Source organism: Equus asinus, chromosome 9 (genome assembly GCF_041296235.1).
Source record: "Equus asinus isolate D_3611 breed Donkey chromosome 9, EquAss-T2T_v2, whole genome shotgun sequence".
Lineage (NCBI taxonomy): Eukaryota > Metazoa > Chordata > Mammalia > Perissodactyla > Equidae > Equus > Equus asinus.
The window spans coordinates 42,326,407-42,350,320 of record NC_091798.1 but is presented as its reverse complement, the minus strand read 5'-3'; the positions used below and the strand labels follow the sequence as shown (position 1 = coordinate 42,350,320).

Sequence of the window (23,914 nt, the reverse complement as noted above, 5' to 3'; positions counted from 1 at the left end):
GCTCTAGCAGACATGCTGGACCATGAGGTTGCATACTAAGCTTGTCAGAGCAACAGGATGGTAGGGTCCTTGATGACTAAGATGTTCCATACCAGCCCTGGAATTCCTACCACTTATTTTGTATGAAAATGAAATAAATCCTCTTCTGCTTAAACCACTACTATTTGAGTATCAGAGTATGAATTATGTACTGCTGAGCCAAATCCTAACTAATAAAAGTATTTTTTTCTCAACCCACACAGTAGAAAAATTCTTTTAAAAACTACAGTATCCAAACTTGATAAGCGTCCTCTGAATAGGCATTCTCATACATTGCTTACGGCATGCATTTTCTGGAAGAAATTCTGCCAGTACATAACAAAAACGTTACAATATGCATATTGTTTTACCCAGAAATTCAACTGCTAGGAATGTATCCTGTGAAAATAATTAAGATGTGCCCCAAATTAATACACAATGATATTCATAAAAGCAGTGTTTGTAATAATGAAAAATTAGAGAGAAGCTAAATGCTCAATAATAGAGGACTAGTTATAAAAATTATAGTACATTTATAAAATCAGACACCACGCAGCCATTACAAATCAAGTTTTAAAAGAATAGTTTATGATATGGGAATATTATTAGGTACTATTAAGCTAATAATAAAGATTTTAAAGTAGTATGTGATTATACTCAGTTTGGGAGACTATGGGTAATTTCAAAATTTTACTCTATATATTTTTCAGAATTTTTAAATAATAAACATGTATAAACCCTAGAGTTTGTGGGGTTTTTTTAATGCTACTCAAAAATTTGCATGTGTCTACTGCCTTTTGCCACATATCTGTCTTGTCCAGCCGGGTGGTTCCTTCTGCTCACCTTCATGTACAGTGTGTTCTAGTCCAACATGCCTCACTGGTTTGTACCATGGACTACCATTTCTGCTCCCTTACCTGCAGTCTTTACAAAGCATGAGGAACACTTGATTCACACCCATACTTTACTTACAAGACACATGCTCTACTCAAGCCAATCCAAGCCCCTGGACCTAGTTCTGGGAATTACATGCTCCTGAGACACTCAGAGCATCTTGTGGCTCTGTAAGTGATGCTCCCGAGGCCATCTCAGGTCTCCCCTTCCCTAGATACCAAGATGCCATTCTCCCTGACTCCTTGGAAGCTCCTGGCCCCACAACAATATAGACTGTCTCTAAGCAAATGGTCTTTAAAAGAAATACGCTCTATGTCAATTAGAGAATGTGTTTAGCTGCAAATAAGAGAAAGCTTAATTAACAGTAGCATAAGTCCATGGAGATTTACTTTGTGACAGAAGAAGTTAGGAGAGAGGTAGTCGCAATGTCAGTTCAGTAGGGACCGAGGTTCCTATGCTTCTGCTCAGTCATCCTTAATGGATGGACTTTAATCCTTAGGCTTGTCACCTCATGGTCACAAAATGGCTGCTACAGCTCCACACAAACATCTGCAGGGAGGAAGGACAGTGCCAGCTGGGCCTGTCCCTGTTTTCAGGAATCTCAGAAGACTTTACTCACATTCATTGGCCAGGACTGACTCACAGGGTCACACCCTCAGCTGGCAGAGAGACTGGGAAATTAAGAAGGTAGCTGGGCACATTCTTCCTTAAACAAAACCAGAATTGAGTGGGTATGGGTTAGACAAATAACAGTGTCTGCTACATGCTGACAAGACTCATTCCAGAACTCCAAGGTCCTTCAGGAGGCAGTGTGTTGCCAAACTGCACAAAGAGCAGACCAGGTTATTCCTACATGTGTAGGGGTGCGTGTGTGCATGTATGTATGTGTCTTACCTAAAGAAAGAAGGAAAACCGATATTCAGTGAGCACCTCTGAGATCCCGCTGCTCTCATAATTACCTCATTGAATTCATTTCATTCTAATGATAACCTCTCAAGATAGGCCTTATTCACTTTGCTTTACAGATGAGAAACTGAGACTCAGAGAAGTTAAGCACCTTGCCTAAAGCCACAGAGCAAGTAAGTCCTGGGGCTTGACTTGAATCCCACAACTGTCTGACACCACAGCCCACCCATTTGCTAGCTAGCGTACAACACTGTCTCTGCCAGCAAGTTACATCATATATGTCTGAAGGGCAAATTACGGAGGAGACGGAGTGCAAATGAGTTTGCATCAAACCTTGAAGGTACACAGTTAAAGACTCACGGGAGGGCAGGTGGAGAGTGACCTTCTGTGGGAGACAGAAGGCAGTAGGTATGCTAGTGGCGATGCCTGTGATCTCTCCCTTAACTGCCGCTCATGGACAAGAGGCAACAAACCAGGTACACAGGACCCCAAAGGGCCGAGTATTTAGAGACGGTTATCTTGGAAAGAGACTGGGGAAGACAACCCAGAGATTTTAGATGCCCACCTGAATCAGAAGTCTCAGAGTAAACCAAGGGGGTCTGTCCCCACCACGTGTAGAATAAACAGACAGGAAGTAGAAAGCCATCAAATTTAACCTGGATATTTATTTATTTAAATATTGCTCTAATTAAATGTGTAACAGATGTTACAAATTTATATTTATACTTAGTCATGTCCATTCATTCAACAGACCCTATGCTAGGAATATAAAGATAAATAATATTAGACATAATCCCTGCTTTCAAGGAAGTCACAATCTAGAGGATATACAATGCCAGTATATCAAAGACCCCAAAATGTAACAGTATGCTCATATTTTTAAGTTCATTTCCTTGTCTCAGTCACATGAGATGAATTCTAGCTCTTCTGACTGCTGAGACTACAACAGCAATAGGTCGACATTCTAACAAAGTACTCAGAAAGCCATCAAAAGCCTTCAGAGTCCCCGACTTATAAACCCAAATCCATAAAGAGACGGAAAACAGGTCTAGGCAACGGTTCCCTTGGGACATAACGGAGCTCCATATGCAGACACACGAACAACAGATTATTGATGAATTTGGACAGATGAACTGACGGACGGATGATGGGTGGATGAAGACACCTTACCCACTACCTCCAGACTCAATCACAGCCATCGAGTTTAGAAAGCAAAAAAACCATAACAAAGGACTTGTCAGAGTGCTGCTTTATGCTCTAGATTTTGATTCTAAATAGGGCTTAGAGTCTTCAGAAGCAAGGGACGGCAAGTTACAGATGAGTGTTATTTCAGCGCACTACGTTTTTCCCGAGTAGGCAAATTTCCTGTTAGGCACAGAGGTAATCAGTACTTGGTCCAGTTATCGCACAACATAGAAATATGCATGATTCTTGAACCAGAAGCTCTCAACCCAAATAAAACAAACTCTTGCCATCTCCAGATACTCCCTCCTTTGCCTAGAAATGTTCTCTGTGTTCTCATAAGAGCCCAAGGAAACACTGAACAGAACGTTCTGTTCCAAAGGATACTAAACTTCTGTCAGCAAGGCGAAAACATTTGCTTCCTGAGACACTCTGCATCCTTTTCCTAAATTGGGAGGCAGGAAACAGGGAAAGAGAAGACCTGCCTGGGCCTGGATTAGATGAAGCCATCTGTTCCCAATCCAGAGGAGCCAGAAACAAACACAGTACGTGTGTTCCCGCCCGAGGTCAAGCCCCAGACTGACTGATGCAAAGGAGGTCAGAGACTGGTGTCTCTGAATCACTGAGCCTGCCTTCAACCTGGGGACCTAATTCCCCTACAATATCCAACCTTTCCAAGGGCTGCGACCGCCACAAGCTCAAGTACATGTAAGTGCTTTGAAAACTGTTAAGAGCCTATATATTAATACCTCAATTAATTCGTTCCACAAATGCTCAGGGATGGCCTAATCTGTGCCATGCACTGGCCCATGCACTGTGCTGGGACGTGGTGCACGCAGCAGTGAGCAGTCTGTAGGGAAAGCTAGGGCAGAAGACCCAGGTGGGGAGGACAGGCTGGCAGGTGCAGAATCACAGACAGGAACCTGGCAGGTGAAGGGACCCCACAGCAGCTACCCTTTAATACCTGGGGAGGTGGGGTGGGAGGGGGCGGGCTAGGAGAAGTGCAGATGTCAGGTCCTGGAGCCTGGGGAGAGCCGGCAGTGCTCCCCTCCTGAAGGAACTGCACCACATCCTGGGATCCAGACGCAGATTGGGGCATGGGAGTAAGGGGACACAATGGTATCCCCCTAAACTACGGTCCTGGAGCTCTGAACAGTCCCTGGGGATATGCCTGGTTTAGAACAGAGTCTCCTGAATTCTAAGATCTGGAGAGATGTAGGGACAGGGATCCAGACCTATCCAGCCTCAGTAATACCTCTCAGGGTATGAGTTCCAGAGAATTCATAGCTCCCATTAAAAAGGGGGCTTTTTTTTAAAACTTGGCTTAAATTAATTTTTTACAAGTCATTTTTTTGGAGTATTTCTTGTCCCCGTGCACTCTGACATGATCAGAATTCTGATCAAACCCCCTGACTGTACTAATTTTCTGGTGTTTGACATTCAACTTCTAAATCTGTTGTCACAGCATCAGCATCCCCTGCCTAAGTGATTTCTGAGGCTGGGGCTACACTCACATCCCTTGCCAAGGTGGGACCCAGAAGGCTCACTCATTGTTAGCCTTGCCCCGTCCCCACATGTGACCTGCTAGGAAGAGCCTTTTGGAGACTCAAGCTTGTACAAAGCACAGCCAGGCCACGGAAGCCAAAATAAATTGATACTGTCCAGGCTGGGGTGGGAGGAAACAGCCCAGATACCTGCCTTCTTGGTTATCCAGGCAGATATGTAACAGGAGGCTGCCCTGGGTCCCTATACAGATCCTTCTACATAGTAACATTTAGGCAAGTATGAAGGACTTTCCCCAACACGACCTGCTATTGCATCACTGGGAAATCCAAAAGCAGGAATTCTCACCCTCTACAGACCCCATGGTCATTGTCTTCATCTCTTCTGCCCCAACAGCACGGTTCCTCTACCTCCCAGAACTGCCCTAAATTGTTCTGAAACTATTTCTCCTTTCAGCTCATCCTAGGTCCTGAAACAATGATAATCACAAGCAGAACCTCTGCTGTACAAGTACATCTGCTTTCTCTTGCCACAAGCTCCTTCTTTTCAAGCAGGAGGAGCCCTGGGGGCTACTCTTCTGGGATTAGAAGAGGAACACAGCTTTCACCCCCACGACACCACCATGATTGGGAACCGTCTCTCAGGTCTCTCTTCTCCCTTCGCCTCTAGACTGAAGAGATCTGGCTTGTTGTTCTGTTTTGGTTTTGGCTGCACTCCCAACCGATCTGAATATCTATTACTGTATATTCAACCAACTGCTTATTCTTGGCTTTATCTGACAGTGTTATATATTCCTCAAGTTAAATCATCAAAGTGACATTCCTGCCTCCTTCATGTCTAATTGCCACTTTTAGTTTTTAAACAGAGAAATCATCATCATCAAGATAATAATGATGATGACAATGATAATGATAAAAATGGCGATTTTTTTTTAACTCAACCCTATTTCTATAGTTAAAATGGAGCTTGTTCAATTCTGCCTACACCTGTTACCATGTTGTGGCCCCTTCCTTTGCTCCGTTCTGCACAGGCCCAGGCTCCCACTACAACCCTCGGATCAGAAGGAAGAGGCCTACCAACATTTTACTAAGCAGCTGACTTTGTAGGGTGGAAGCCACTTGCTTTCTTTTGATTATAATTTCAATTTATTTTTTATTCTAATGCTATCTTTTCTTTTCACAGCAATAGATAGCAGGGCAACAGAAGAACAATCGACTTCGGGACAGATTACAAATGAATTCTTATCTTTAAGGAGCTAGGTCGGAAACTTGTGGCTATCAGAAAAGCATAATGTGGTGGTGCCAGTGTTTCGATAAACTTCAGAGAGCTAAGCGTGCTTACAGAGAGAAAGAGGAGAAAATCAGCAAGGACGTTAATTTTCTCACCTTGGAAAAATCTCATCAGAGAGGGCTGGGATATCAGTGAAGGAGTACCTTCTCTGAGCACCAAAGCACAGTGAAATTTAAACTGTGTGGATGTGCGTGGGTGTGCGCAGGCGTATTTTTCTTTTTCCAAAGGAAGCTGGCCTTTCAACGGACATTCAGTTTAGGTTAAGAACACAGTTTAATGTGAGTGTAAGAGCACATGTTCTAGGAACGATTTCAAATCCCTGCTCTGTCATCTATTAGCCATGTGGCCTTAGGCAAGATACCGAAATGCTCCAAATCCCACATTTTCTCACCAGCAATAGACACGACACGATATGGGTGCTAGAAGAATTACACGTACACAGGAAGTGCTTAGCACAGGACACGTACTAAGCATCTTATCCAGATTATCTCATCAAAATAAATCTTTTCTTTTGCCATTTTCAACATTATAAACTATGGTACATTTATATAACGGACAACCCTTTAAACAGAATAAGGTAGATTCATCCAACATTTGACAAATAATTATTGAGAATTCAGACAAAAAGCTCTCATGTAACTTCCATTCCAGTTGGGTGAGACAGACAATAAACAAAAGAGGTAAATGAATTGTCTAATGTATTAGAAGGTGGTAAATGATACAGAGACAAATAAACGAGGGAGGGGATGAGCAGTGGCGGGGAGGGGTCCTGAGAAGGTCACGTTTGTGGAGAGATTTCAAGAGGTGGCTGATGCAGTGGGCTGTGAGGATGTCTGGAAAGATGGCCCAGGCTGAGAGGACTGTCCGTACGAAGAGGCAGAAGCCTGATGGGCACATCTGAGGGACCCCACAGTCGCCTGTGTGCCTGGAGCTGTGTAAACAAAGGGTATAGCAGCAGAAGATGGGGACAGAAACCTATCAGGGGACTGATCATGTTGGGCCTTGCAGGTCATTGAAATGATTTTAGCTTTTTCTCTTAACAAACTGGTGTCTTGAGCAGAGGATTACCCAACCTGACTCACATTCTACAGAATTAGTTTAACCACTATGTTCAAAAGAGAACATAGGGGCCCGGAGATCAATGACGAAGCTATTAAAATAAAAGATGAGGATGTCCTGGACCCTTAGGGTGGCAACAGTGGAGGTGGTAAGAAGTGGATATCTTAAAAAATCTATTTGAAAGGTGAGTCAACATGATTATATACGGCATGTGAGAGAAAGGATTTTCTTTTTTATTTCAGCAAATCAAAATATGGAGCTGCTATTAATTAAGACGGTAAATACTGCAGGAGGAAGGAGCAGATTTCGGGGGGAGATCAGGAGTTTGATCTGGGACATGTTGAGCCTGATGTGCCTGTGGGCATCAGACTGGAACTGCTGAGTAGTCCTCACCTACTGAAGTTCAAGGGAGCAGCGCAGGCAGCCTGACTAGAGGGAGCGAGGGAGATACACACACACACACACATCCATCTGTGTGTACTTACATGAAAACATAGCTATGATATATAAAAGAGGGTACAAAATATTACGTAGACTATGATCTTGATTTTACATGAGTAAAATTTTAAAAGTAAGTTCGTATATGTATATAAAAAATAACTGGGAGGCCGGCCAGGTGGTGTAGTGGTTAAGTTCATGTGTTCTGCTTTGGCGGCCAGGGGTTCACAGGTTCAGATCCCAGGTGGGGACTTACCCAGCGCTTATCAAACCATGCTACCACAGTGTCTCACAGACAAAAATAGGGGGAAATTAACACAGAGGTTAGCTCAGCGACAGTCTTCCTCAAGCAAAAAAAGAGGAGGATTGGCAACAGATGTTAGCTCAGGGCCAGTCCTCCTCACCAAAAAAAAAAAAAAAAACAAAATTGGAAGCATATGCAACAAAAAGCTAATAGAACTGGGAATATGAGACACTTTTGCCATAACATTGAATTTTAAAGAAGCATATATATTAATTTATAAGTTAAAAAATAAGGGCAGGAGAAGAGTACTGTTTGGGCAAACTATCAAAGCCACTAATTTCTAGCACAAACCTCTATCTGCTTCTCTGGACTGTAGTTATGACCGGGGGTCAGAGGGGAACCCTCAGCCTCAGTTTACCCTTCTCTCTCTTTTCACCTTTAGTTTTCCCCAATTAGTTGCTACCAAGTAGGCTTCAGAATGACCTGGAGACCCTGTGGTTACTTTCACAGAGCTGAACTCACAGAACAGGAAGAACCTGAATTCAAAGCCAAAGTCAGCAGTTACTCCAAGAGTCCCCAGGACTAAGTTTTTCTTCTTTGCAGTTGCCAATTTACTTCTGAAGCTTTTTTCGGTTTAAGATCATGACATTTAGAATAACAAGGCCCTAAAAATTGTGTTCCTCTATATGTTTAATTTCTGGCTATAATGTAGTACTGAATACCAAGTGCATGAAGCTGAACGGGTATGGAAAGGTTAATATAAACTGCCTTTAAACTGCAGGCCTGGGGCCTTCGCCCTGTTACACAATAGGCATTAGAGAAAAATGTTCTTTCCTGGATGCAAAGATAAATCTCCTTTTCGCTGGGAGCCTCTGCAGCAGGATTCTTTTAGGATTTTCCCATTGAGATGTTACAGCTAGGAAGAACTCTTTATTCCGTCTCTTTGGCACCACCTCCTGTTCCTGTTTAAACACATTTCCCCAACTCCACTTGTGATAAGTAATGAAATTAGACAACCGTCTGTCAACCCAGGACTTTCTTCCCCAGAATCTAGCCCTCAGGTTGAAATCACCATTTGAGCAAAGAAAATCATTGTAGACTATTTTTCTACTGCTCCAAATAGCTCAGCTGGAGGGAACTTGTTATTTCCTCCTTAGCACGCCCTGCTGGAAAGACCTGGCAGCACTCTTTCCTTCCCTGCCTGAACCAAATGCTCCTACCTCCCAGCACATGCCAGGCTGGTAAGGGTTACAGTTCCACAGCCTCCTCCAGAATTTGAGGTGGATTGGCTGGACCCACATCCCTTCTCTAAAAGCTTATTTGTAACAACAGAAGCAAAGAAGGAGCTGTCCTTAGAGATAGAACTGCTCTCTCTACTTCCGCCTCCAACGATGGAGAAGGAGGGAGTGGGAGAGAGCCTGTAGAATGCCTCAAAACATTGCTGGTGTGGGGAACACAAGGACATTCTCTGCCTGATGACTGACACTTCAAGAACTGGGCAAGTGACATCAGACCCATGAGAAATTAAATCTAATTCCCACCAAACTCAGCTACAGACCCTTTACCATTTTCAGGCTGAAGACTCTGCTGATGGTGACCTTAGGGTGTGCACACAGTGGGAACAAAGGCGTTAGCCTGGGAGTCAGGAGGCCCAGATGCCACCCCAGATCTGCTCCCACCCACTGTCTGACCATGGGCAAGATGCTTTCTCTCAATGGCCTCCGGTTTTCTCTTGTGGTAAATGGAGACTGAACAAGGATCACTGGTGGTCAAAGTCTTTTCCTACAGATGCAATCTAAAGTGGTAAAGCATAAAAATGGAATCACTCCGGGGGAGGTCTGAGGCCCCACCCATTTAGCCTGCCCCTGGTCCTCATGGGGGAATCTGAGGCAACTCTGAGGAACACAAGGATCCCCTCAACATAGGATGGAAGAAGATAAGTGAGATCTTTCCCTGATCTGATATCCTACAGCTGCAAAATTCCCACCTCAGCAATGAGGGAGCTTCAGAGCCCTCCTCCAGATGGAGCAAGGCTTAAGCCCAGGCCATGGGGGAGGTTTTCATCTCCATGAAAGAAGGGAGGGGAGGCAGGGTGGGGCAGGATTGGATTTGGAAGGGGAGAAGTGTTGGCTATTTTAAAAATGTATCTTAAAGACTCTAACTATAAGAGACCACTATTTTCCCCCTAGATTTTCAACCACTGTAAAGAAATTAAGAACTGAGTACCTCAGACAGTCCTCCCATTCTTCACTGAGGACTGAAGAAAAAGCAGCAGCAATACTCCGGAGCTAAAGAGTCAAGGTTAGATATAAGAAATGACTTCCTGACTGGGCTGGCCGTTGGGTACTGGAAAATACCAAGAGAAATTAGGAGGGATTTTTCCTGGAAGACTCTTAGAAAAAGCACAGAAAGCCAGGCTTAACACTAGATTTCAATTTCATCTTCCTCTGTTTAATAATTTTTTTTGGACAATCATTACTCTATTCTCTATACTCTCGAGAGTAGACTGACATCATAGAGATAAGAGAGATAAAGCAATTAAGTATCTTGTCCAAGGTCATGAGGTAATTTAGAGGTATGAGAAGAAATAGTGAGAGATAGTAAAGGAGGATCCCACTCTCCAGCATCTCTTCAGGGGTCACATCAAAGGAGAGATGCCAGAAAAAAGGAAGAACAAAAAATCAACCACTAGGCTTTGCCTTCCCAAAAATGCTCTTGAAACGAGACACTTCTGATTTGCAAGAGCTGGGTATGTTATAATTCAAAAGACCAAAGGCTGGAAGAAGCAGGGCACTCAAAGATTCGAAAGAGAATGAGTTAGATCCCGACCTCACACACCTTCGACACTCAGGTCCAGTGCCGATCAAAGTTGGGGCTACAGGAAGGAGAACAGGTAGAGCAAGTGAGTCCCGAGGAAAGCTTCTGCCCCCACAGCTCTCCCTGGCTCCGTCCCACCTCTGAGTCCTGCACAGAGAAGAGGCATTTGTGAAAACCCCGAGAGGCGGGGAGCCCCAGCAGCAAAGAGGACCTGTGTTTTGCTACCAATATGAAATCCAATTTGAGGCAAGCATCATAAAAACATCCTCTGCATAGAACAGAAATGGCTGCCAGGTAAATCCAAGGAGAGAGGGCTTGAGACAGCGACCTCACCACAGTCTTTCTTGACACCAGAAGGTCATAAAAGGGCATCCTCAAGTTTTCTGTGGCCCTGAAAGGGTCAGGGAAGGGCTGTGTGAGGACCAGGAAGCCCAGAAAGGTGGGAGATGGAAGAAAGAGGGCTCAGTATGACCTTAATGGTCATGGTGAGCAGAGGTCACAGATGGGATCTCAAACGTCTCATGTTGGATGCAGTGAGGATGAACATTGCTGCCTAACCAAGTGAAGATGGCAAGAACTCCACATAGGTGGATGCCAAAGAAAGACAGACAACACCAGGAGCTATTTTCCACCATTAGTGCAACTCATAAGCCCCCATCCAATCCCTACTTCCTAAAATTTGGATACAACCCTGAATTAACAGAATTTACCTGGAAGTTACTACATTAATGTTTTATTACCAGATGGAACCAAGGTTCAAAACAGAGATACGATTGAAAAAAATATCAACAACAATAACAATGCAACATTTTTGACACACCTGCATCTGTGAGACTATGAAAGGTTTCACAAATGTCTGCAACAGGCACAGAAACAAGACTGCTCCCGAGACAGTCCAGAGCCACGAGGTGTCTCATGAAGGTAGAGACTACCATTCCCACTGCCTGCAGCTTCTGGAAGGGGTGGCCAACAGGTAAGGGAAAATAGACTGCACGCTCACTCCTCTTCCTCTTCCTTCCACTCGCACAGCTAAGTTGCCAAAAGAAGGACGCCCTTCATCTCCCTCCCATCTCTCGCTTGCACCCATCCCCTCCTCTTCACCCCCGCTGCTACAACCTCAGTTCAGTGCTCATTGCCTATCACACACTATCATGAGAGCTGCATGGAGAGAACTGTCGGATCAAAGGAAAAGGTCAGCATTCCCTTGATTGATTTTGCCCAGGTAAAGTGTTATTAATTTAAATGTTTCATTTCACTTAATGACCCTGGGGATTTATCAATGCCCTCACTGCCCATAATATGTCCTTATTCTCTAGGGAAACACCTATCAAATCTGTATTAAATAGTCAAGCATTATACCCTGATAGGGTATTATACTCTCCTCCATTAGGATATTACTGGATATATAATAAATTAACTACAGTTGGCTCTCTGCATCTGCAAGTTCCACATCCGTGGATTCAACCAACTATGGATTGAAAGGCCTATGATGGTTGCATCTGTACTGACCATAAACAGAATTTTTTTCCTGTCATTATTCCCTAAACAATACACTATAACAACTATTTACATTGTTTTAGGTATTATAAGTAATCTAGAGAGGATTTGAAGTATGTGGGAAGATGTATGTAGGTTATAAGCAAATACTATACCATTTTATATAAGGGACTTGAGCATCCTCGGATTTTGGTAGCTGAGGGGGTCCTGGGACCAATCTCCTGTGCATATCGAGGGATAAGTGTACAGCTATTCAATCTTAGCAACAAGTAGTTTCTGCTTCCCCTCATGTTTATATGAAAACTCTGCTGTAACTAACAGCCCAGAAATTGAGTCTGTAACCAAGAAGGACAGTCTCAGAGCCTCATGTAAAAAGCTGTACTAAGTTTCATCAATACTTCCAGAAACAGACTCATTGTTATAGGCTTCCAAGGTGATGTCAGAGACTGAGTGTGGAGTTCCAGGACTTTTTTTAGTCCAGAGGCAGACGACTTCATAAAAGCAAACTGTTGACCCAAGAGCCAGCGGAACAAAAAAAAAATGACACGGGACTGAAGGAACTGATGAAGGAAATATAATTTTGATTATTTGTTTTGGAATAGTGTTGGTATTATTATTACTACTATTATTGTTATTATTTTGGTGAGGAAGATTGGCCCTGAGCCAATATCTGTGTCCAATCTTCCTCCACTTTGTATGTGGGACGCCTCCACAGGATGGCTTGATGAGTGGTGTGTAGGTCCATGCCCAGGATCTGAACCCGTGAACCCCTGGCTGCCGAAGCAGAGTGCGTGAACTTAACCACTACACCACTGGGCCAGCCCCTGGTATTATTTTTTATTGGTATCATTTCTGATAGGAATATGAGGAAGTCCTTTCTCTTTCTTGCTGCTCTATCTCTCACTATCAACTTAGTGGTCTATGTTTTACAAATATTTTGAAAGGAAACACTTTTAAATGGTAATCTTGTTCTCACTGACCTCTCAGAATTCAGGAACAACATTGTCTTCTGAGTCTTTACTTTTAATTGCAATGTAGTTACTTGGATAGGTTCAATAAGAATTTGTTGTAATTTTACCAGTACATAATTGAACAAACAGATGGTGCAGTCAAGGCCATACCTGGAGCGTCATATTTGAGAGTGAATCTCATTTAATCAGGCATGATAAGCCCACCATTAAGAAATAAGGGTTGTACTTCATTTGGAGAACCACAAAGCCCTTCCAGAAAACTGGTCTGTTGCCTTATTATGGCAGTTCAGGAAACCTTTGCGGATTGGGAGGCCCTCAGGAGAGATGCATTCAATCCCTTTTATAGATAGTACAGGCAAAATGGCAGCGATGACTTTCTTGGTTTCGTTTCCTCACCTCAGAATAGAAGAGTAAATAAAAGCAATAAACAATATGCCTGAAATAATAGAGGCTATTGGAATTTCCTAAGAAGATTCTTAAGAAATCTCCAGACAGACAGAAGTTAATTTTCTGGACTTCATAGTTGCTCAGCACGACAGGGCTTTTAGGTTTTCTGACCACACTACAAGGAGGCTTATGGATATTAATTAACATTTCTTACTGCAATTGCATAAATGAATCAGGCCAAAATGCAATGAGCTCGGTTTTTTGGTAATCAAGAGTAATCTGTGGAGACTATTTGTGACCACACTGCTTTACGGTTTACAATGCCCTTCCATGTCCTGGGTTAAATCTCCCAAAAAGCCTTTTAACACACTATTCCCATAGTTAATGCCGCGAACAGAGTTAGACTTGAGCATCTTCATCTTTGTGCACTGGAAAAGACAACACAGCTCATGAAGAAGCACCTATTCACACCCTATTCACCCTCCTCCATTACAAACAGCTGCTGGTTTTAGAAGACACGTGTGTGCATGCACACCCCCCCACACACACACGGGCACACACAGACATGTAGCATTTTCCATGGAACATCCGGCTAGAACTGAGAAAGCCCAGCTCCACAGAAGGCAGATGTAAACTTCTATATCGGGTCTCATTAACAAAGGCTCAAAAAGGGGTTGAGACCAGTGGGACGACGTTACATTCTCCATCATGAAAACATCCAAACATGCCTAACCTTTCCTGCCTGTCTCAGCCATGGAAGAGACACCACTGCCCCGGGGGAGGTGTTCTCCTTTCATCTGTCCCCTGGCACTGCACTGCATTCCAAGCAGAATATATTAATAAAGAAATGCTTTTTGGGGGGAATACTCTCCACTGTTGTGACATCTCTGCAGTCTCTGTTTGAAATTTGGGCTTGAGAAGTTCAAAGGATTTGGAGATTAGAGTGCAAGGAAGACCAAGATGTACCCCAGGGCATGCCCTCATCTTAGATGCTGAAAAGCCCGCCCTGCCTACACCACAGCCAATTTGACCTCTAAAAGAACCTAGTGCATATCTTGGTCTAACAGAATTATTTTCAAAGACTCTCAGCTCTTCGTTTTCTTTTTAATGGTAGCTGAAGGCGGTTCAGTTTAGAGTCCCTAAACAAGCTGTCGTACTTGCCAAGTGAGTGCCCCCAAGCCCCGCCCGCCTGGGCTGAAACAGCTCTGTTAAATGCCAAGTTCCCGGCCTCTGGGGCAGAGCTTGGTCACATCAGCGCCCCCTGACCTCCCGTCCCTCCTTCAGGGAGTCTCCTGTGACCCCCGCTCACCATTCTTCTCTGCCTTGTGTTTTGGAGGTTCCGGCTCTGGGAGGCATGGACAGGGCCCATCACAGAGGGTGGTGAGGCTTTTGCCAGTAGAACAGGCGTGGAACTCCAACTTACACTGCAAAAGAGAGACAGGACAGGCCTTCAGAATGCAGCCAAGCAGACCCCTCTCCTTGGCTTCCTTAGGAAACAGCCAGCGCCCCTCTAACCACAGTTAGGCTTACAGGAGCAGAGACAGAGAATGAAGTTCATCCAGTTAAAAGCCTGAATTACAGAATACCAAATAAGAGATGGCCTTTTACGGTTTTCCAAATGTATAGGATAACGTGTAAAAACACTGCAGAAGCCCTGGGAGGCTGACTTTAATCAATGATAAACAACTCTAATTATTCATAAAATAAAAGTATTAGTATGACACTTAACATCTGTGGAGTCCCATAGGACCCACCAAGACCGCCCCCGCACAGCAGAAGGCTGCTTCTCCACACTTCCTTACTCCCACGTGGGGAAGCTCTGCCCGTGTAGCACTCCTGGTCCCTCTCAGCTGCTCACACGCTCTTCCTGGGGAGGAAGAGTAACAGTCTCTCTCCTAAGTTTGGATGGCACATGCGAGGCCCAGCCCCTTCACCCTGGTAGCAAGTGAGGAGGGGAGGCTTTTGCTTCAACTGTCCAAAACCTCAGTTTCACACAGTCTCCCCACCCCCTACCCCTCGCCTAGGATGCCTGTGGCAGTCTAACAAGCCTGTGACTGGCTGAAAGTGTCCACAGAATTCTCAGATTCAATATTAGAAGCCCCAAAGCCACATCCTCTTGTTGATCCTTTATCAATAACAATGGCATTTTGGCCACTTTCCGCCAGCTCTTTACTCTCAAGTCTCAGTTGATTCAGAACACAAGAAGAACAGAAAGATGTTACTTATAGATGAAAAAGGCCACAACAATTAGTAGAATTTTTATTATTCTTATGTTATAGAATAAGAAACTGAGACACAGAGAGGGTAAACAACTTGCAAAAGATCATGATGCTCACAGGTGTGGAGCCAGGATTCAAAGCCATGTCTGACCCCAAGGATAAGCACCTACGGGTCGCACATCACTATTTCTGTCACGTGGATGGGCTGGAGAGAACAGACATCCTGTCCTGTACTCTTAATTATGCAGCTTTGCTATTGGCTTGGGTCTGAATTGTCTGAGAGTTCCCTCCCTTCTTACCTGCAAGATTCTCGAGATCAAGGTCTGTGTGTAATCAGTCCTCTGCAAAGGCCCACGGGCCCAGGACCATGTTAGCATCTGGTGGAGGTTCAAAGGAAGAGGAGATAGGCAAAATTTGCTGAGCACCCACTGTGCGAGCTGTTCTTATCAGGTGCCGTGGGGGATCTTTTAGAAGAAAGAAAGGAGGAGATATGGTCCCTGCCCTTGGAAAACACAAATGCATACCTTTGAAAAAGGCCACCAGCGTCTGCAAAGCAACACATGAGTGCAGATGAATACTGGCTCATTGTGAGAGGAGGAGCTATTCAGTCCCATACCGATTACAAACCAAGGGAAATAGTGCTTTCAACCTGGTGCTAAACATACCGGAGTCACTCTTGTGTAACTCCAACTGTCACCCACACAGTCACTGGCTACCCTTGCAGAGATGAGCAAGTCAAGCCTACAGAGGGCTGGCTTCCTCCTGATGCAAAATCCCCCTCTGCACAAATTTGTCAGATGTCTAGATTGTGCCCAGTGTGGTAGTCGGAGTTGTGGGGCTACTTTAAAGGAGGTCATGGCCTAGGCTGCAAACCTCAGCTCTCTTGATAAGGATGCAAAAAGAACATGTCCTTCTAAAGCCACGCAGACGTGACCACGAGGTGAGGCGGGGTACATGTGTATGTAGGGATGCAGCACCAAAGGGACCTGCAGGTGTAGCACGTGCCTGCAGACACTCCAAAGGGATGCAAGGTAAGCCAAGCAGAACACTGAAAGGTGGAAGGTGGGTCCCTAGTATAAGAAGCTTCTTTTCAAATAGCATAGCAGGGGCCAGCCTGGTGGTGTAGTTGTTAAATTCATGCACCCTCCTTCGGCAGCCCTGGGTTCGCAGGTTCAGATCCCAGGTGTGGACCTACACATTGCTCATCAAAACAGACTGTGGCAGCATCCCACATACAAAATAGGAGAAGATTGGCACAGATAGTAGCTCAGCAACAATCTTCCTCACCAGGAAAAAAAAAAAAAAGCAGCACAGCATATGTGCACATGTCCAGGCTGGAGAGAAGACCATGGTGGCCAGCCCCGCCACCTCCTTCTCCCGTGGGCTAGTTCTCTGGAACAATCCTCAGTTTCAGACCAGTGGTTCTCAAACTATTTTCTCAACAGAATCCGCAAAGCTAATTTGGGAGGAAACATATATTTTATAAGTAAACTTATTTTATAAAGTTAAAAATTATTACATTTACTTACTAGAAAGCCTTATCATACTGTTACTGTGATTGCCTGTTTGTGTCTGTGATAGATTATAATATTCTTCCCAAACATTCTCTGGCCTCTCCAAAGAGGAATGTACATTTCGCTCATCACCCCATGGGAAAGTTGACTTCCCCTTCCTGATGACATTGGTTTTGGCCACATGACTTGCTCTAGCCAGTGGATTGTGAGTAGCAGTGATGCAGGCCAGGTTTGAGCCGATATTTTAAGACCCGCTGCTTGGGTTCATCTCTTGCTCTTTTCCCTCTACCATGAAAATGACATGTGCCAGATAAGGGCTGCTCCTTCTGCCTGGGACCCAGAAGGCAGAAGACACGCAACAGGGCTGAAGCTAACCCACAGTCAACACGCAACATGAACAAGGAATGAATGTTTGCTGTTGTGAGCCACTGATGCTTGGGGATCATTTGTTACCACAGTATAATTCAGCAAAAGCTGACTAACACAGCAACTGACTTCCCACCAGACCATTAAGTACTTAACATCTGGAAAAGGCCTTAGTCACTGTCTTATCCCTGGCATCATACGACACACATATACTCCTGGCACATAGTAGGCCTCTGTTCTGGCCACCAGGAGCTACCAATCTGCCTGCAAAGGGGAATACGGGTACTGAAGCTCAGTATTCAAGAGGTTCATGGTGAACCATCCTTGACCCGCACCTGCTCCCTGAGCCCTCTTTTAGAGCCCCAACTTCCACACTCTGCCTTTCAGCCTCCCTGCTCACCTCTCTCCATCACTGGAGTCAGAGTCTTGTCCATCTGCTTCTTAGATGCCTACAGCACCTGTTCCCCGGGGTGGCCTTTCCTCTCCCAGGGGCCCCTGTGGACTGTCATTCTAGTAACTCAGCTCCCTTGGCTGGCCCAAGGATCTCCTCTCCTGTACGGCCACTGTCACAATCTGTGGGAATGATTAGGATTATTCTGGGCTGGTTACTTTTAAAAACTGCTGACGGGAATGAAACTCTGAAGGGTGGAATTTGCTTGCCCTTTGTTGAGAGACATTTGCATTTGTGAAGGAAGTCTCCGTCTGTGGGGGTGTCTCCCTCTCTGCACCAGGAGGAAGAGGGGATGACCTTATCTCTAGAAACTCTTAAAGAGGAAGGCAAGGACTTAAGTCTGCATAATAATCTTACTCTTGTTTACTGTACTTGTCTGGTAACCTCATGTAACTGACTCCCCCCACCACCAACATCCTCTTTTGTCTTTAGCTAAAGATAATATTTAAGGTGGTTGCTTCAGCCATTTACTTAATCTGATCTGATTCTTATCTAAAGTTATAGGACCACCCAATAACCAGACCCCACCTGCACTGATACCATTTTAACGACTTTTTTAACATATTCTTTCCTTTGTCTTGTAAAGAGATAACTCACATACCTATGCCTTAAATTTAGCCCTACCCTCAACCCATGTTTTCAGCTCTTACTGCCCATGGATCCTCTCCCCATGCTATTCCATACTCTTCTCTGAATAAAAGAGCACTACTGCCTGACCTTGTGAGTCCAAGAAATCTTTCTTTCGACTCCTCGACTCACCAAGCCCACATCAGGAACAGCTGGGCCACTTCTTTTTATCTTCCAGGACAACATGTGGCATTTGAATGAAGCTCAAAGGGCTAAAATTCCATTTTCTATAAAGCTCCAAACATGCTATTTAGAGACACACATACATGTGGTAAAAGATGGTGGTGTGAAAAGACACAGGGAAAAGATGGCCGTCTACAAGGAACACCTGGGGCCAGCAGAAGCCAGAAGAGAGGCACAGGACAGATCCCCTCACAGCCTCAGAGGAACCAACACCCCACCCCTGATTGCACACTTTTACCTCAGACCATAAGCGTCTGTTGTTTAAGCCTCCGGGTTTGCGGCACTTTATGATAGCAGCCCTTGCAAACAAATACACCTTCTACCAGACTTTTTTTTTTAAAAAATGATAGTGTCTAAGGAATGGAAATGGCTTGTCTTCAGTTTATAAAGCAAGATCTTTGTGCCAAGATCGCTCAGTTCTCCTGGAAAGAAAGAAAAAAACATGGTACAGCAGCCTCAGAATATGGGACAGTTGGACATACAGAACTCGGCCAAGTTACACTCATGCCCAGAAAAGTGGAAACAGGAAAAATTCCAGTCTTTATATTGATTTGATGATAAAGCAGTTAAATAAATAATTAACCATAACTATGTAAAAGAGGAGAGTCGAAAAAGTAGGAAATTAGTTAAGGACTTTTATTTATTTATTTATTTATTTTTGCTGAAGAAGATTTGCCCTGAGCTACCATCTGTTGCCAGTCTTCCTCTGCTTTGTAGGTGGGTTGCTGCTATAGCGTGGATGCCAATTAGTGGTGTAGGTCCTCACCTGGGCTCCAAATCCAGGCTGCTGAAGTGGCGTGCGCCAAACTTAACCACTAGGCCATGGGGCCAGCCCCCCCCGGCCCCCGTTAAGGACTTTTAAACATTATACTGGAACCCATATTCATACAAACACAAATAAAAACATAACTACAAACCCTGGAAGCTTCTAGATCCCTTGACCTGTTGGAACAGAAATGCCTTCCCCGATCATCACAGAAACACAGGAGACAGAGAGAGCCAAAGTTTTCACGAACGGGCAGAAATATTAAAAATGTTGACCTACTTAAAAATAAATGTGCTAGCAGATTTCCCAACCAATCTTTCCTTCCGTTTGCATAACACACCAACACGTCCGAATGAGTGAATGTTTTCCTACAAATGGCCGGTAAATCTTTCTCTTCTGTGACTTGTAAAGAAAAACTAATAACCTCTCTCTGGTCCGCTGCTCTCGCAGGCCTCTACCACACCACACGCTTCGCTTTGCCTTGCATGCTTTGGGTATTATTTTTAACATTTTATTTAAATTGCTTTCTCCACTGTATTTCATCAACCTATCATCTATTTTTAAGCCAGACTGTTGACAGTTCACAGTTGACAATTTTGTTCACAGTTGATGAATTCTGATTTGTTTTTATTCCCCTCAAATCACGTCAGAGAAGTAGGGGATGATCCCACGGCTCTGCTGGCTTTAATGATTGGGCCCAGAGTAAGTGGCTGCTGGCTGCACAGCTTACCCCTGGTGGACGGTGGAACAGCGTCTGTCTCTGCCCAGGCCTGGAGTCTCTCAGGGGCATCTGGAGGAGCCGTGAAGAGAAATAGGGGAAGGAGCTTTGGTCTCATTCAGAGCTTTATCAAACGTGCATTCAGACATGTGTTCCTTTTTGCATTCAATGACTATTTATTGGACAACTACTGTGGGCCACGCCCTGGTCTAGGCTCTGAACCAACGAGAAAAAGGGCCTGTTCTTATGAAGTTTATATGGCAGGTGCTGAGGAGGGCTGTGGAGAGACACAAAGGGGAGTAAGAGACAGAGAATAATGGAAAGGGGATGGTATATTATATGTGGTGATCAGGAAATCTTCTGGCAAGATGACATACATCTGGGCAGAGAACAGAATAAAGTGAGCCATGCAGCTGTCTGGGAAGGGGGGGGGGGGGCGGTTCCAGGTAAAGGGAAGTGCAAAGGCCCTGAGGTGGAAGGTGCTGACTGTGCTTGAGAGAGAGCAAGGAAGTCAGTGTGGCTGGAGAGGAATGAGCAGGGAGGAGGGTAGAAGAGACCATCTCAAATGAATTGCTGGTTGGCCTTCTCAAGAAGGCTTGCGTGTGACTCCAGGCTCAGCCTTTGTTCTTATTCATTCATTCATTCTCTCTCTCTCTTTCTCTCTCTCTCACACATACCTTTCTGACTTCAGAGTTCCAAAGAAGGCAGAACCTTAAACTTTAAAACTAAGTTGCTAATAATGTGAAAAAGGAAAAGCTCTTCTTTCCAAAATAATGCTAGCTAAATAAATTTAGAAGAAATGCTAGAGTTAGAAAATCATCATTTTGCAACTCCATGTTTAATAATTGAGTCAGGAAAGGATCATTTGATGTTTACTAAAAACATTGGGAGAAAGTTATTGAGGAACAGGACACCTACATGATCTCAAAGGGTCACCCCACAGAATACCTAGTTTTTACAAGAGGAAAAAGTACATTTTTAATAAAAATATATGGCAGTCACCCCTTACTTAACAAAGGACCAAGGAGCCAATTTAGTACCACCAGTAGTGGGACCACCTGGCAGGCACCTGCGCATGTGCTACAAAAGGAAGTACACAATAGTGCCTATGAGGTATTGGTGCCAAAAACACTTACCCTGAATCTATTCATTAGGAAACAAATCCAAAATTGAGGAAATTTTATAAGATAACTGCCTGAACTCCAAAAATAAACAAAACACCCTTGGGGGGAGCAGGGCATTGTTCTAGATTAGAAGAAATTAAATAGATGAAACAAATTCAATGGCTGAGACTTGACTGGATCTTGAGAAATAATTATACAAAGCTATAAAAGACATTCTGGGGAAAAATTGTGATTTTAACGTGGACTTTATATAAGGTAATATTATTGAATTGTTGTTCCCGTAGGTGCAACAATACCTACTACAGAGGTGGTATAGGAGGACGCCTGTTTTCTTTCGTAGGGGTGAGGTGTCACGTCTGCAAATTATTTCTAAATGGTTCAGAGGAAAAAGTGCGTATGTGAACGCAAAAAGAGAGAGTGCAAACATTGCAAAACGTTAACAACTGCCAAATCTTGATGATGGGTATACAAGTATTTATCGCATTATTCTTTAAACTATTCTGTATGTTTAATAATCATTAAACCAATATCTAGGGGGGGAAAACGTAACTTGCTTTGCCTGGTGGTGCTAGGAAAATTCTTCCCAGAAATCACTCCTATTTGCTCCCTGGAACAGCTCCCTCTGCGCGCCCGCCATCCATCTCCTGCAGTGACTTTTCTCCTGCGCTTCCCCACCAGAGGGCGGGCTCTTTGGGGGCAGTGAGGAGCCTGTTGCCACTGTCTGTGGCACCTGACCCAGAATTGTAAAGAGCAAGTCTTCCACAGGGATTTGTTAGACAAATGATTGAGGTTTTCCTGAAGCACACGTTCTCTTAATTGATGTAAGCACACGCCGATGAGGCGTACTGCGCTGTAGCATTTTCAGTCTTGCAAAGACACCCTTTCGTTTTATGTATGGGGGTACTGAGGCTGGAGGAAAACAGGCATCTTGGCTGAGGTCATTCTCTTAAGTAACTTCCTTACCTTCTCCTGACTTTGTTTATCTTGTCAACGGTTTAGCAAACCGTTTGGCGAATGAGGAGGCAAATTTCAGTCCCGTTCATGTACAGATTGTCCCAGGTTTGCTTTTAGAGGTGAGGATGAACAAACTTTCTCTAATTTGTGTAAGAAAACCAGTAGAAAGTCCTGCACAGGAAATACCAAAGGAAAGGGGTAAGACTCCAGGCGAGGGAGCCTAAGAAAAAGACGCCGTCTCCCCAAAGGTGGGAGTTCATGGGACCAGTCACAACTCTGAGCCCACTGCCACAGCCTTTGACTTGCGGAGCCCTCCATGCGATGCATCCAACAGTGACTCGACTCCAGTGAGGAGAGCCCCCCTCCGCCCTTTACACCCTCCAGGCTCATCTCCACGACTCCCAGTCCTGGTCCATGCTTTCTGCTCCCCAACATCACACTCCAGGGGCGTCCTTGCCTCGCCTCCGCTGCTTCTCACTTCTAGGACTTTGCCTGCTGTGCGCTCTGTCTAGAATCCTCTTAAGCCTGGGTAATCTTTTGAAATTTGAAATCTCTGTGCGAGTTTTCCTCGATCTGAGATTTGGGGCAACAGTGCAGATCAGGAAGGACTTGGAGTTCCCAGGCCCTGCTTCCCGTCAGCCTCTCGGGGACACGGCAGATTTGGTGGAGGAAGGATTGCCAGGTACACATCAGGAGAGGTGGGACCAGGCAAAGCCTCGTCAAGCATGGCCGGGAGGCAGCAGAGTCCCAGACCCAAACAGGCCCTGGAGACAGGAACAGGTGCGTCCCTCCCTGTACCCCCTCATCTTCTTCAGGCCTTTGCTCAAATCTCATTGAAGCCTTCTCTCAGAATGCTTTTAAAATCACAACAGGCATTCCTGACCCTCTTAACGCCGTTTCACTTTTCTTTTTCATATATAAAACCTCTCATCTTCTAATATAACGTATACACCTCTTTTTGTTTTATTTGCTGTTTTCTATTTGTCTTCCTTGCTGGAATGTGAGTTCCAGGAAGACAGGGATCTTTATTTTGCTCACTTCTGTATGCTAAGTGCCTAGTACAGTACCCTGCCCATGGCAGGTGCTCAGTAAGGACATGGTGAGCAAAGGGATGAGCGAACACAGCAATGGCCTGTACCAGGTGACTGGCAGACCAGCCTCTCCACCCCAACCCCAGGGTTTGACTATGGAAAAGAGCTCAGACTATTGGCAGGACCCCAGGAAGGAGGCCAAACTCACGAAATGATGGAACTCAAGTTTCCTCCCAGCCCTGTAGGAAAAGGGCTCCAGGGAGAAATGAAACTGACGTACATCAGAATGAGGAGGCTCCCCCACTTCACACCTTGTGTGAGAACAGAGATTTGGAGCTTGCCTCCTCCTTGCCGGCTGGTTCCCGTCCAGGCAGGCCTCCCTGGGCTGCGCCTCTGTGCCCCAGGGCCATCCTCTCTCATGCAGGTCCCACACTGCAGGTATTTACCTGTTTACATAGCTGCCTTCTGGAGGAAATGTGCATTTTTGTCTAGAAGTACTTGGCACACAGCAAGTACTTAATACGTTTGCTTATTTATGGGATATACCTTACATAACACTACACGAGAGCTGGTGTTGGCAGGTGCATTTTGCAGATTAAGAAGCTGAAACCTCGAGAAAGCAAACTACTGCCTCAAAGACACAAGGCCAGTAACCGGCAGATTTCACTCTAAATGCACACCATTCCATGTCTCCCTAGTCCGCTGCTGTGTGTGGTGACGCACAGACTTCTCAACAGCGAAGGGTGTGGCAAAGC

General features: G+C 44.7%; 1 protein-coding gene across 2 annotated transcripts in view; it reads right to left on the bottom strand.

The window, feature by feature from the left end:
- The window catches only part of SPOCK1 (SPARC (osteonectin), cwcv and kazal like domains proteoglycan 1), a 472,805-nt gene that overhangs the window by 72,020 nt on the left and 376,871 nt on the right, over positions 1-23,914 (bottom strand). For both annotated transcript variants that reach the window (XM_014828464.3, XM_070517330.1), the window contains one exon: positions 14,516-14,630. In XM_014828464.3, coding sequence (XP_014683950.3) covers positions 14,516-14,630 — 115 coding nt within the window. The remainder of the gene's footprint in view (positions 1-14,515; positions 14,631-23,914) is intronic.